The sequence below is a fragment of the Aethalodelphis obliquidens genome, unplaced genomic scaffold (genome assembly GCF_003676395.1).
Source record: "Aethalodelphis obliquidens isolate GAN/ISIS:26980383/991018 unplaced genomic scaffold, ASM367639v1 scaffold1, whole genome shotgun sequence".
NCBI lineage: Eukaryota > Metazoa > Chordata > Mammalia > Artiodactyla > Delphinidae > Aethalodelphis > Aethalodelphis obliquidens.
The window spans coordinates 13,107,739-13,119,819 of record NW_020837945.1 but is presented as its reverse complement, the minus strand read 5'-3'; the positions used below and the strand labels follow the sequence as shown (position 1 = coordinate 13,119,819).

The window sequence follows — 12,081 nt, the reverse complement described above, 5'->3', positions numbered from 1 at the left end:
TAAACATTTGTCATAGCACTACCAAGGAAACAGATGAATTTTTTAAAAAAAATTAAATACTGCTTTACCTGGATTAAGTGTATCACTGTCCAACATTCCTCCTTCACAAAAACTCTCCAGTTCTTCAGGCTTGACTTTGTCCCACGGAATATAAGTAACACCAAGTTCTACATCCCAATACTGCTTATAATCTGCCTTTATTCCTTTGTTTAAGGCCCAGGCAATCTATTTCACCATTTGTTAAAATATAAAAAGAAAGGAAAGGAGAAGAATGTCATAAATTGAGAGTTAACTGTTCCTCATGATTCTAATTACTCAGACTTTGTCAGCAAGGGAGCAATCTGGCCTGGCTTTCTCTGGATCTCACTCAAAACTTTATTCGGTGCTAAGAAACTGGTTACTCTACCATCTCACTTTGTTTCTCCTAGGATGGAAATCTGACTGGCAATCACTTCCTTACTCACTCTTCCAACCACCCACCACCCCGCAAACCCAGGCAGCATAAAACTTAAGAGAAAAGGAAAAAGTTTATCAGGGACAGGCTGAAGTTCCCTATACAACTCAGCATAAAAAAGTGGGGAGCACTTTTAAAAGTCTTGGGTAACTCGGAATTACTCAACATCAGACAAAATCCTTTTGCGGTGCGATCCAAGGGTAGAACATGGTATTATAACATTAAGGAAACACTGACTCTGGCCCCTCAGAGTAATACCCATGTACCTATATCTTTTCCTCTATCTTCAGTGAGTATTTTTCATAGTTCTAAGATGAGATGGCAAACTTTAAAATTAAAATGTGAAGAATACAAAATTTTCTGAATGACAAAATATTTTACAAAATGACATTATATTTAAAGCGCCAAGTAAATACCTTGATGAACCTACCTACCTTTAAAAAAAAAAGACAAAATTCTACCATGCACCTAACATTTAAAATTTTATTTTAACTCTTAGGAGATAACCTCTTTAAAAAAAGATGCACAGATAATGCCCCGTGTCCAAAATTACAGTTTTTTTAAAAAAGTCACATAATATTATATATTAAGTTTTAAAAGAAATGAATTATAAACTATAAAACAGTACCTTTATGGATTTCTGGTTCACTTTATAGTTTCCTCGGCTCAGTTTCTGCAGGGCACGGTTAGCATCTTGCCTATGAACCATAACAATATAGGCACAACCTCTGGGAGGAATCATCTGCTCCAAAAGATTTTAATATTATAAAATATAGTAACAAAAAAATAAAAAAGCAACAAGATATAATACTACGTAATCAGTTCCAACAAGCCCAATTCAAACCCCCTGCACCCTCCAGAGCCAGAGTTCTATAACTGGAGATTAAATTAATTTGTTAAATTGGTGGTTCCAGTTTGGTCTCAACTTCCAATTATCGACAAATCTACAGTTCCCCAAGCTTTGTTATATAGACTTTTTTAGAAAAACTTTTTAGAAAAAGGTTTTAGGTTAAACTTGGTGACCCAAGAAATGTAGTTAAATGCTAAACATGAACTCAAAACACCTGAACGCTAGCCACATCTTCTACAAACATGGGAAAATTTTAACTTAGGTTTCAAGTCCTTAGTTTCATAGAGTAACATTAGTCACATCTATCTACTGTCATTAAGTGATTTAATAAATACTCACATTAATTGATTCAATTGGACCAAACTCTTCTAAAAGACTGGCAACATCCTGCTGAGTAGTCCTTTTGTCCAGCTGTCCCACCCAGAGTGTAGTACTACAAACTTAAAATAAAATTATAATCATAAAAATATACACATTCGATAATGAACAGCACTGTACTTTACATGAAAACAATCATTAAAGAAGATATGCATGAGTTACATTAAGATACCAGAAGTTTAAGTAGAAAACCCCATATACATTTAAAAAATTCTAGAAAGTTGTGGTAGTACTTCCAGAAATGGAACCAGGATAGTGAAAGGTACACCTATAAGTTGGTAAAAAAAATTGGTCTTTTTGAAGACACATCTGAAGATTTCATCTACGTAAACTAGGGCCAGAGAAGCAGTATTTTGCCCAAGATCGCCCTTGGCAAGTGAACACAAGAGCTAAGACTTGATCCCAACTATCTTGATCACCAACCAATTCAGTGCTTTTGTTCACTGCATGTAGCTGTTCCTTTCCAACTGTCGAGAGTATATGAGTTTTGTTTCATGTTGTGTCCTCGGTAATAAGCCTTGCAGAGTCAGAAGTTTTATATATGCCCTAGTTATACTATAAATTAAAATTTCATTAATAGCTAGAGTTGTATCAAGAATATGTCTAGCACACCTTATTAAACATATTCTAAACACATCATGAAATTTAGGAGATAATGTAAGCTAGTACATTCTGTAAATCATAAATCTTTATAAAAGAGGGCACTAGTTATTCTAGGGGGAAAAAACCCCACCTTTCCACCATGTGTAGGAGAACTAGTTAATGACTCTATTTCATACATTCGATTCAAGACACACTTCCTCATCATTAGTTTGGTTCGCTCCTCATTGCTGCTTTACAGCTGGCTTAATGTACAAAGGCAAATCCAAGGTATATGCCAAAGCACAAATGAGTAAGACCTCATAAAGTGGTATTCTGCTAACAGTTATAAAACATTTTAAACTCATGACATGAAAAAAATGCAGGAAATTTGAATATAAACGTTCACGTACCACTAGCAGTTTCTGGTTTGATTTGAGGAAGGCCTTTTTGTCGGCGCTCTCTTTCTTTTTCCCGATCCCTTCTTTCTTGGGATCGAGATCTAGGAGAATGTCGGCGTCTATCTCTGGACCGAGATCGAGAACGTCGATGACGAGACCTTCGAGTTCTAGAACCAGATCGAGATCGTCTCCTTTTTGGTGACCTAATATTTTCAGAACGAGGGAGAATGGATTAACACATGGAGGTAAAAAAGAAAATGTAAGCACGTGTTAATCTGAAAAAGAAAAAATACAACTAGGTAATTTAATGTTTGGGTATGTAAGAATTTGACAGCAGGGAATTCATTTTAAAGATTTTTAATATGCTCAAAGTTAGAAAGCACAAATATATTATAAATGAGATAAATAAAGATGCTAACTTATAAAAGTACCTCCCATCTTTGATACCTCTGGTACTATACTAAATGACATCTTTATAGTGAAGAAGCTAATGTCATCATTGAGATATACTGACTACTATTCTCTATCTTCTCAGTAAAGTCTTTTCTGTGGGAATTAAAACATGTAATCCGATTACAGTATTACTTATTCTCTTTCCACTTTTTTGGGTTGATAAATTGGTAAAAGAACTCTGAATACATAAATCTTATGATTCCATGTATATCTGTAAATAGGCATTAAAGCAACTCAAAGGGAAAATATGTGGGTTAAGATGACTTAATTTTTTAAAATTAATACTTCTCCTACCCCCAATCCACACATGCATACAAACATACCAAGTGTTATTTTATTAGTCCTGGGCATCTGAAAACAATCCAACTAGATTTTAAATTCTATCACTCCTAAAACATACAGATTTGGATTAACATTTTCTATAAACTACCTGGATGCTGATCTAGATCTTGACTTTCTGTTATCGGACATGTGCCGCTTAACCTCTTGAATACAAGGTTGTTCTACTTCCATTTCCTTTAAAAAGAAAAACAAAACACAAAACCCATCATTAAAAGAGAAAGTGGCAATTATAAATAGAAAAAAACGGGACAAAAATCTAAAAAATGCTAAATTACAAATCTCTTGCCCTGAAAGTTCTCTTTTGGTTACTTGAGACCAAATTACTAGTTTAATAATGACTGGCCATGAGTGGGAAAAGTTTTTTTTATATGGTTTACAAGATTAGAAGAAATACTGATCTACTTCTGGAAATTATTTCGTAAAAGTTACATACTGTGTTTACCAACCATCACCTAAAGCAGTGAATTAGGCACTGTTTAAACATTCTATACTCTATCTCAATCCTCACAAACCGTATGGAAATTTGTAGTATTATTATGTCCACTTTCCAAATGAAAAACTTCGCTCACAGAGAGGGCAAATCTGTGCCCGAAGTAATAGTCTTTCTTCATATTCAAAATGGAAGATAACAAGCCAACAGGCAGCAATCTATTTATAAATCAAGGGAACCATACAGATAATCAACAATCTGAGAATGAAGTTTTACCTGATGTGCCTTTTGTGTAAGTGGTTCACTTTGTGCCTGAAAGGAAGTTTGGAAAGGCTGCTGCACGGGTGGAGTTGGAGGAATCACAGACTGAGCCATGGGAGGAAATGGAGGTGTAGGAAGAAGGCCAAATCCTGGCATCTGTCCATTAGGAGGAAGTGGAACCTTTTGTTTTTTAAAAAAATTGTACAAGCAGACTTTAAGTAATTAAAAAAAAAAACCTTGATCACGGAACCATGACTGACAATTCCTATTGGTACAATCTCTATTCAAAGAATTGTTATATATCCAAGAATACAGGGTAAAAATCCTACAACTCGTTTTAAAATTATGAATACATGATCTGGTTTTATAATTTAAAAACATAACTTCATTTATATGAGGAAGCAATGTGACAGACTGAACTTAAACTCAAAGGTACTCCCTATCGCAAACTGTCTCTCTTCAACTTTAAAGGCAATTAAGCTTTGGGGGGAGGAAAAGTGGCTAGAAGAATTGACTTCTAGGTATATTTTAAACATTTTACGCCAAGGGGAGTTTCAACCAACATGCCTAGGGTTGAATACATAATACTTAGGGTTTGATATTTAGGGTTTCAAATATCTTAATAATGAGAGTAATTATGCCACAATGTAACAATTTTCTACATGTGACATTCCAACGCTAATAGAATTAAAAGTATAATTGTAATGCCATTATAGTATCACAAAATATTCTTTCTAAATTATTAATAAACTTTCAGCAATTGTTAAACATCTGGAAATAAGTTCATAGGCTTTCTTTGTATTTTAAACAGGCTTATAAAATATTTTTCAAATTTCATTCCTCAGCAAGTCATTAAAATCACAATATCAATTTCATATGACCAAATACAGGCACATCTCAGATTCGATTCCAGGCCACTGTAATAAAGCGAATATCGCAATAAAGCAAGTCACATGAATTTTTTGGTTTTCCAGAGCATGTAAAAGTTATGTTTACACTATACTGTAGTTTATTAAGTGTGCAATAGCATTATGTCTAAAAAAATCAACATATATACTTTAATTAAAAAATACTTTACTGGGCTTCCCTGGTGGCACAGTGGTTGAGAGTCCGCCTGCCAATGCAGGGGAGACGGGTTCGTGCCCCGGTGCGGGAGGATCCCACATGCCGCGGAGCAGCTGGGCCCGTGAGCCATGGCCGCTGAGCCTGCATGTCCGGAGCCTGTGCTCCGCAACGGGAGAGGCCACAACGGTGAGAGGCCCGCGTACCGCAAAAAAAAAAAAAAAAAGAAAAAAAAAAAAAGAAAAAAAGGCTTCTCACAAGGGGAATAGCTGTATAACTAAACAGGCCAGTTCCCTGAAATAGAACCACAATCTCTCTCTAAATTATTTAAACAAAAATGCCTATTAAATTATCAGCATGTAATGTTTAGCATCCTTGTTTTAATTAAAGCAAAAGCAACTCAAATCAGTTATGTACTCAACAGCTTTTACTGTAGCTATAGTATTTAGCCATGCACACAGCTAAGTAACAGTGGTCTGGGAAGTGCAACCCATATGCTCTAATGAATAGATCTTCAGTTATTAAAACTCAGCTATAAGAAAAATGCCTCTACCTGATGGTGCACTGGATCCTGCTGTATTGCCATCATTCGAGGTTGAAACTGATCCATGTTTTGGTGCTGGGTATATGCTGGTTGCTGCATGCCATCTCCAGGAAATCCACTAAAAAAGATGAGTAGTCTTTTCACCCATTCGAAAACACATGAATCTTAGCCACATTTATACTACAGAAACTTAAAGAATGCTGTTCAGGAGTTATTAATAATCAACACTTTACTGAATCATATATTTGCCTGTATTAACTTAAACACAGCATTTTCCCCAAAAGTCATTTTTAATTGTAAATCTGACAGGATCTCCTCTCCATTCAGAAGAAAACTCCAAATACCACAATTTAAAAAAAGAATTTTAAAAGACTATATGAAAAATGATTTCGTTATTAACTGTTACTTGCATTATGCCTTATTATGACTACCAAATCTCTATCTGCTGAGGAATCAAAAGAAAGCAACTCACAAGGGTGCCTGTGGAGGAGAAGCAGCAGTCGCAGCAACAGAAGGTACAGCAGCAGCAGATGCAGGGGGCGCAACAGCAGCAGCAGGTGCTGTGGTGGCGGCGGCGGCGGCAGCGGCGGTCGCAGCAGCGGCGGCGGCGGCGGCAGCAGCGGCCGCAGCATCTTCCTTCTTCGATTCTTCCACAGCTTCCGGCTCATCATCGTAATCAAATCTATCAAGTAGCTTCTGGAATAGGTGTGTATGTCAATTTTCCATTTTAAAATTCAGACTGTGATTCACTGAACAAAAAACTTTATAAAAACAGATATTTACCACCATCTATAATCCCGCAATGCTGTCATGTACAATTTCACCTTCCCACATGCCTCTTAGGACCCTAGTTCACAGACAATCTTTACACAAATGCCATTTTGAAAAGACACTTTAAAAAATTCTGTTTTTCTTCCCCAATTCTAAGTACAGTGTTTTCTTTTTGACTATTTTCTATATGATTTTATAACTAATTTAGTGATAGAAAGATTTTACCCATTCATTTTCCTAGACTAAAAACTTTTGGAACTTTGCACATATGAAAATGGGTACACATTTTCAGTCGGCTTTGTAAAATGTACAGAAAGAAAGACCATCTTATCCAATCATTATAAATGCCTACAGAAAAATGTCCATATGCTGCTTGATCGAGAATATGAAAAATAAAAAAGAGAATGGCACAGACAGGGCCGCAAAGTCTACCTGTGCACTTGCTTCTTTCTTAAAACTTCACAACCCACCTTAGATTACCAGAAACCTTCATTAAAAAAAAAACAAAAAATCAAAAAAACCAATCAGTGCACTTCACAGGATCACGTGTCTAGAAGAAGAGCCGTTTAAAAATATGGTTACATTTACTCAGAAAAGAAGGAATGAAAGTAATGCAACCACTATTGTGTTTTGATAGATTATACACAATATTTCATCATCAAAAGAAACATGCAACGTACATATAGCTTCTTCTTCTTACAGACAAGGAGACTAAGGCTCGGGTAATTAAGAAACATGACCAAGACTGTACAGTTAATACAGGTACAATTAGGATGTGGACAATGGTCTTTTCTACCTCAAAGCCCTCAGTCTCTGGCATCCAACAAGGCTGTCATTTCTCTCAGGCTGTGCCCTTCCTGCTCATGGATTTCCAACCTCAAATTCCTAAATTTGTATTGTTCTGTGATAGTTCTGCCTGGAAATTCTGGTTCTACTTTATTGGACAACAGATTTTTAAATTAGGAAAGGAAGTCCCCTTCTTGGACAACACTTCTGTTTCTTTCTTCATAATTCTAGGCCACGTGACTAAAAGTTCTTGTAACAGAGCGATGTAACATGGCCCAGGCACCTTGCTGCTTTACGCACGTTAGCTTACTTAACCCTCATGGCAATAAAAAAATATAGGTACTACCATAGCTCTTTTACAGTGGTACACAGTGAATACTAACTCAACATCAAGATAGAGTCAATGACAGGAGCCAAAATTAAAACCTGGGTCTAAACTGTCTACAAAAAAACCACAAAGCCTATGATCTTTGCAGTTTATCGCATATACACATGTTCCTTAAAGTTTTACGATTTATACCTATTACTTGGGAGAAGATTTGAAGCAATTAAAAAATTAAACTGAGATCTCTACTATCTAAAGACATTTCTGTTGCTTTTTAGGAAACTGAAGATCTATGAAGCAGCCAAAATAGAAAAACTGTTCCCAGTCAGCTGTCTGACTAGCTTAAAATAGACCTTTACAGTCAAAGGAAAAGCACAGAATTCCTTTTTCTAAACTTAATATAACTAACAAACATTGGCCAACCCACTTAAGATAAAACACTAGAGGAATTAGTTGTAATTCAAATTAACAACAAAACAAGCATGTCAGTAGCACTGCTATTACTCAACATTTCTTTTTTGGAAGTCCTAGCCACCAGAACAGTAAGAAAAGAAAAAGAAACAGGCCTAGATGTTGAATGGGAAAAGTCAAATTTAGTAGCCTAGAAAATCTAAGAGAACAACTAGAAAACTAAGCTTCTAATACCATGATAATTTACAACATAAAATAAAAATCAGTAGTTTTCCTGTATGGCATTATTAACTAAACGAAAGTGTTATGAAACACTAAACATGAAAAATGAGTAAACATCTAAGAATAAATGACACAAGAAATGTATGACATATTAAAAATCTAATAAATTGAGATTCTGTGTAAGAAATTATCAGTACTTGTTAAATTAACCTATAAATTCATAAAAATTTATGCTAAAGTTCATCTGGTAAAGTATGCTGTGATGATCAATTATATGTGTTAACTTGGCCAGGTTATGGTGCCCAGTTGTTTGGTCAAAGATTAATATAGGGCTTCCCTGGTGGCGCAGTGGTTGAGAGTCCGCCTGCTGGTGCCCCGGACCGGGAAGATCCCACGTGCCGCGGAGCGGCTGGGCCTGTGAGCCATGGCCACTGAGCCTGCGTGTCCGGAGCCTGTGCTCTGCAACGGGAGAATTAATATAGATGTTGCTGTGAAGGTATTTTAAAAATGTGATTAACAGGGAATTATTCCCTGGTGGTCCAATGGTTGGGACCTGCCCTTTCACTGCCATGGGCCCAGGTTCAATCCGTGGTCGGGGATCCCCACAAACCACATGTGCATGGCCAAAAACAAACAAACAAAACAAAACAAAACAAAGAAAACATTGGGAATTCCCTGGCGGTCCAGTGGTTAGGACTCTGTGTTCTCAGGGCCTGGGTTCAATCCCTAGTTGGGTACTAAGGTCCCATAAGCTGCATGGTGCAGCAAGGGAAAAAAAAGTGATTAACATTTAAATTAGTAGACTATGAATAAAGAAATACACTCTATAATGTGGCTGTGCCTCAACCAATCAAAGGCCTTAAGAGCAAGGACTTAGGTTTAGGTTTCCCAAAAAAGGCATTCTCAAGACAGCAACATGAAAACCTTGCCTTGCAGAATTCAGACTCAAGACTGCAGCATTAACTCTTACCTGAATTTCCAGCCTGCCACTCTGACCTACAAATTTCAAATTTGCCAGCCTCAACAACTGTGTGGGCCAATTCCTTAAAGAAAATCCCTCCCTTTCTCCCCTTTGTGTGTCTCTGTGTATAACTGGTTCTGCTTCTCTGGAGAACCCTAACACATATGCCCAAGAATAGCCAAAGAATGCCTGAAAAAGAGTAAGGGCAGAGAACACATCTAGAAATGAAATACAAGTTGCAAGTGTTTAAACTGTTATGTTGCAGAAATAAACAAAGATATTAGTGGGACAGAACAGTGTCCAAAGACAGACACAGAAACAAATGGGAATTAAATGTATGACAAAAATTGTGAGAATTGGCTATTTCCAAAACAAAGATTTAACTATCTTGAACCATATTCTAAAATAGGTTCTCGATAGATTAAGACAAACATGAAAAACAAAAATATAAAACTACTAGAAGAAAGAGAATTTTTAATACAAGTTCAGAGAGTTTTCCTAATCACAACACAACACAGAAGACTAAAAAACAAAACCACAATACATAACAATTTATGTTCACATATGGATGGGAACATACACAACTCTGTTCAAAGCAGAGTGGAACTGATTTCCCTTTCTACTTTAGAACTTTCTGTATTATTTGCAATTTTTTCCCTAAAAGCATGTACTTCTTTTGTACTAGAATAACAAGCAGTAATTATCATATGGATTCTTAATTTGGACTACCAGCAATAAAGTTTTGTATCTTAGAATGTTAGAAAGAATCAAAAATTTTAGAGATGATTGAAAGATACTTCGTTCTAGGATTTTCAAACTTTTGTGGTTTTTGCACTGCAACTTGTAAAATGAGATGAAACTGTATATAGTCATAAATCCAGTAAATAGACATGACATAAACAGACAAGAGTGGAGTTGTCTGGGCTAACATTTCAACAGGAAGCTCTAAGCTAGGCATATCCAGCACATCTATATCCTTAGTGGCAGCTCCTTAAACATAATGAAGGCCCAACAGAGAAGTTGGAAGACACTCAACCAACCCAAACCCTCATATTATAGATATGGTAACTAATGTTTTTAACAGCAGAAAACAGAAAGCAACTTAAATGTCTATCAATAGGGGAATGGCTAAATTGTGATGTCTCTATGTAATGGAATACTCCTAATAAGCACTCAGTAAATGTGTAGATTTACATCTATTAACCTTAACAACAACAAAGAGACAAGAGGATTAATGTCAAAACAAGCAAGTTAAAAACAGTGTGTATGTATATATATGTGTATATATATACTAAAAACACACATTTTTATATATGCACACACATATATAATGACCAAAAAAGAAAAGCATATATCCAGGAAATTAATTCTGAAAAGATACACAGAAAATGTTACAGTAGTTACCTTCACGTATGGGGGTTAATGGTGAATGTTCCCCTGTTTACTTTCCTTTACACTGTTTACTTTTCCTTTATATTGAAAATTGTGCAATGAGTATATATTAGATTTTTAACCAGGAATAATAATCAATGTTTTGATGTCGAGGGGGAAAATCCCTCAAATTACAAAACAACAAAATGAACAAGCCAGAGAAGCTAGAGAAGGGGTAACTTCCACATTCCAAGTTGAGTGATGTAAACAATGGGGTGGGTTATGTGAGAGAAGCATACCTTGTCAAATGCAGTTTTTTGTTCAGGTTGGGGGAAAGCAGCTTTTTGTTCAGGTGGTTGTGTAGGAGCTGTCTTTAACTGAGCTGTGATAGCCTGAACCTGAGCCATCACAGCATTGTCAATGGCGGGAGACTGTGGTTTTGGAGGCTGTTGAAAAGTCTGAAGGATCTGCTGAAGCTTAAAGAATGGGAAGACTGATAAACCACATAATAAAGTATAATCACAGTATCAAAAGTTAATTTACTAAAAAAAAACCTTAATGGTGACTCAAAATAGCATAGGCACAGAGTAAACTGGAAAAAGGAACCAACCTTTTAATAATGGTTACGTTTATTGTGAATGAATGTATCAGGGATATAAGATGTGTCACTTAAGGTTAAAAATGTATGCTGATACCCCAACAGTAGAAAATGATGGTCAGAGAAAAGAGAAAATACACTGAATTGTGAACAAGGTAAATATGTTTTCTAAAAAAGTGTAAAAAAAATCATCTCCACCAATCCAAATAATTTTGAAATCTGGAAATGCTAGAATTGTGAGCAACAATACCACCACTCAGCGGTTCTGCAGTTCTCTCCAAAGGGGTACTGCTATTTCTCAGTGTGCTGTTCCCTTGTTTCCCACATTTCCCCTATTATCCCTATGTAGTATCCCTTCCCTTCCTAGTAAAGGCCTTTCTATTTGAAAAGTAGAAATATTTCCTCCCCACAATGTGCTCATTAACTAGGAATGAAAAATAAGAACTGACAACAGTACCTAACTGCAAACAATTTAATCTTTGGATAGGCAGTTTACCTGTTGACCTTGAGTTGTCTGAAACAGTTGGGCCACAGCAGCAAAAGCATCAGAGCTGGGCAACTGTGGTACAGTTGGTATGGAGTTTGTAGTGGCTTGTGAGGGTTCAGAAGAAACTTTAACTGGAGGTGGAGGTGAACCTAAAAAAGAAAAGATCATTAAGCACTCGGTAAACTTTAACTCATAAATATTCCTTTTAATCTCCATTAAGCTTCTTTACTAAAATAATACTGCATTCACTTTAACATAGAGTAAAAAATACAGATTATGGTAATACAGCCTATATGGTAACAAGCACTGAATACTTTTATTAGAAATAAGAATTATGGGAAGAAAACTATACCTTCTAAGATGTAAACTCAAGTTTCCTTCTTATAGAAAACTTC

At 36.0% G+C, this 12,081-nt stretch overlaps 1 protein-coding gene across 4 annotated transcripts in view; it reads right to left on the bottom strand.

Annotated features, from left to right (window-relative positions):
- SCAF4 (SR-related CTD associated factor 4) overlaps window positions 1-12,081 on the bottom strand; it is a 57,538-nt gene that overhangs the window by 20,356 nt on the left and 25,101 nt on the right. For 3 of the 4 annotated variants that reach the window (XM_027101339.1, XM_027101357.1, XM_027101348.1), the window contains exons 6-15: window positions 11,696-11,835; window positions 10,901-11,077; window positions 6,227-6,450; window positions 5,764-5,872; window positions 4,164-4,328; window positions 3,546-3,631; window positions 2,675-2,865; window positions 1,644-1,744; window positions 1,083-1,196; window positions 69-225 (exon numbers count right to left, since the gene is read on the bottom strand). In XM_027101339.1, coding sequence (XP_026957140.1) covers window positions 69-225; window positions 1,083-1,196; window positions 1,644-1,744; window positions 2,675-2,865; window positions 3,546-3,631; window positions 4,164-4,328; window positions 5,764-5,872; window positions 6,227-6,450; window positions 10,901-11,077; window positions 11,696-11,835 — 1,464 coding nt within the window. The remainder of the gene's footprint in view (window positions 1-68; window positions 226-1,082; window positions 1,197-1,643; window positions 1,745-2,674; window positions 2,866-3,545; window positions 3,632-4,163; window positions 4,329-5,763; window positions 5,873-6,226; window positions 6,451-10,900; window positions 11,078-11,695; window positions 11,836-12,081) is intronic. The other variant, XM_027101342.1, reaches the window with a different exon arrangement.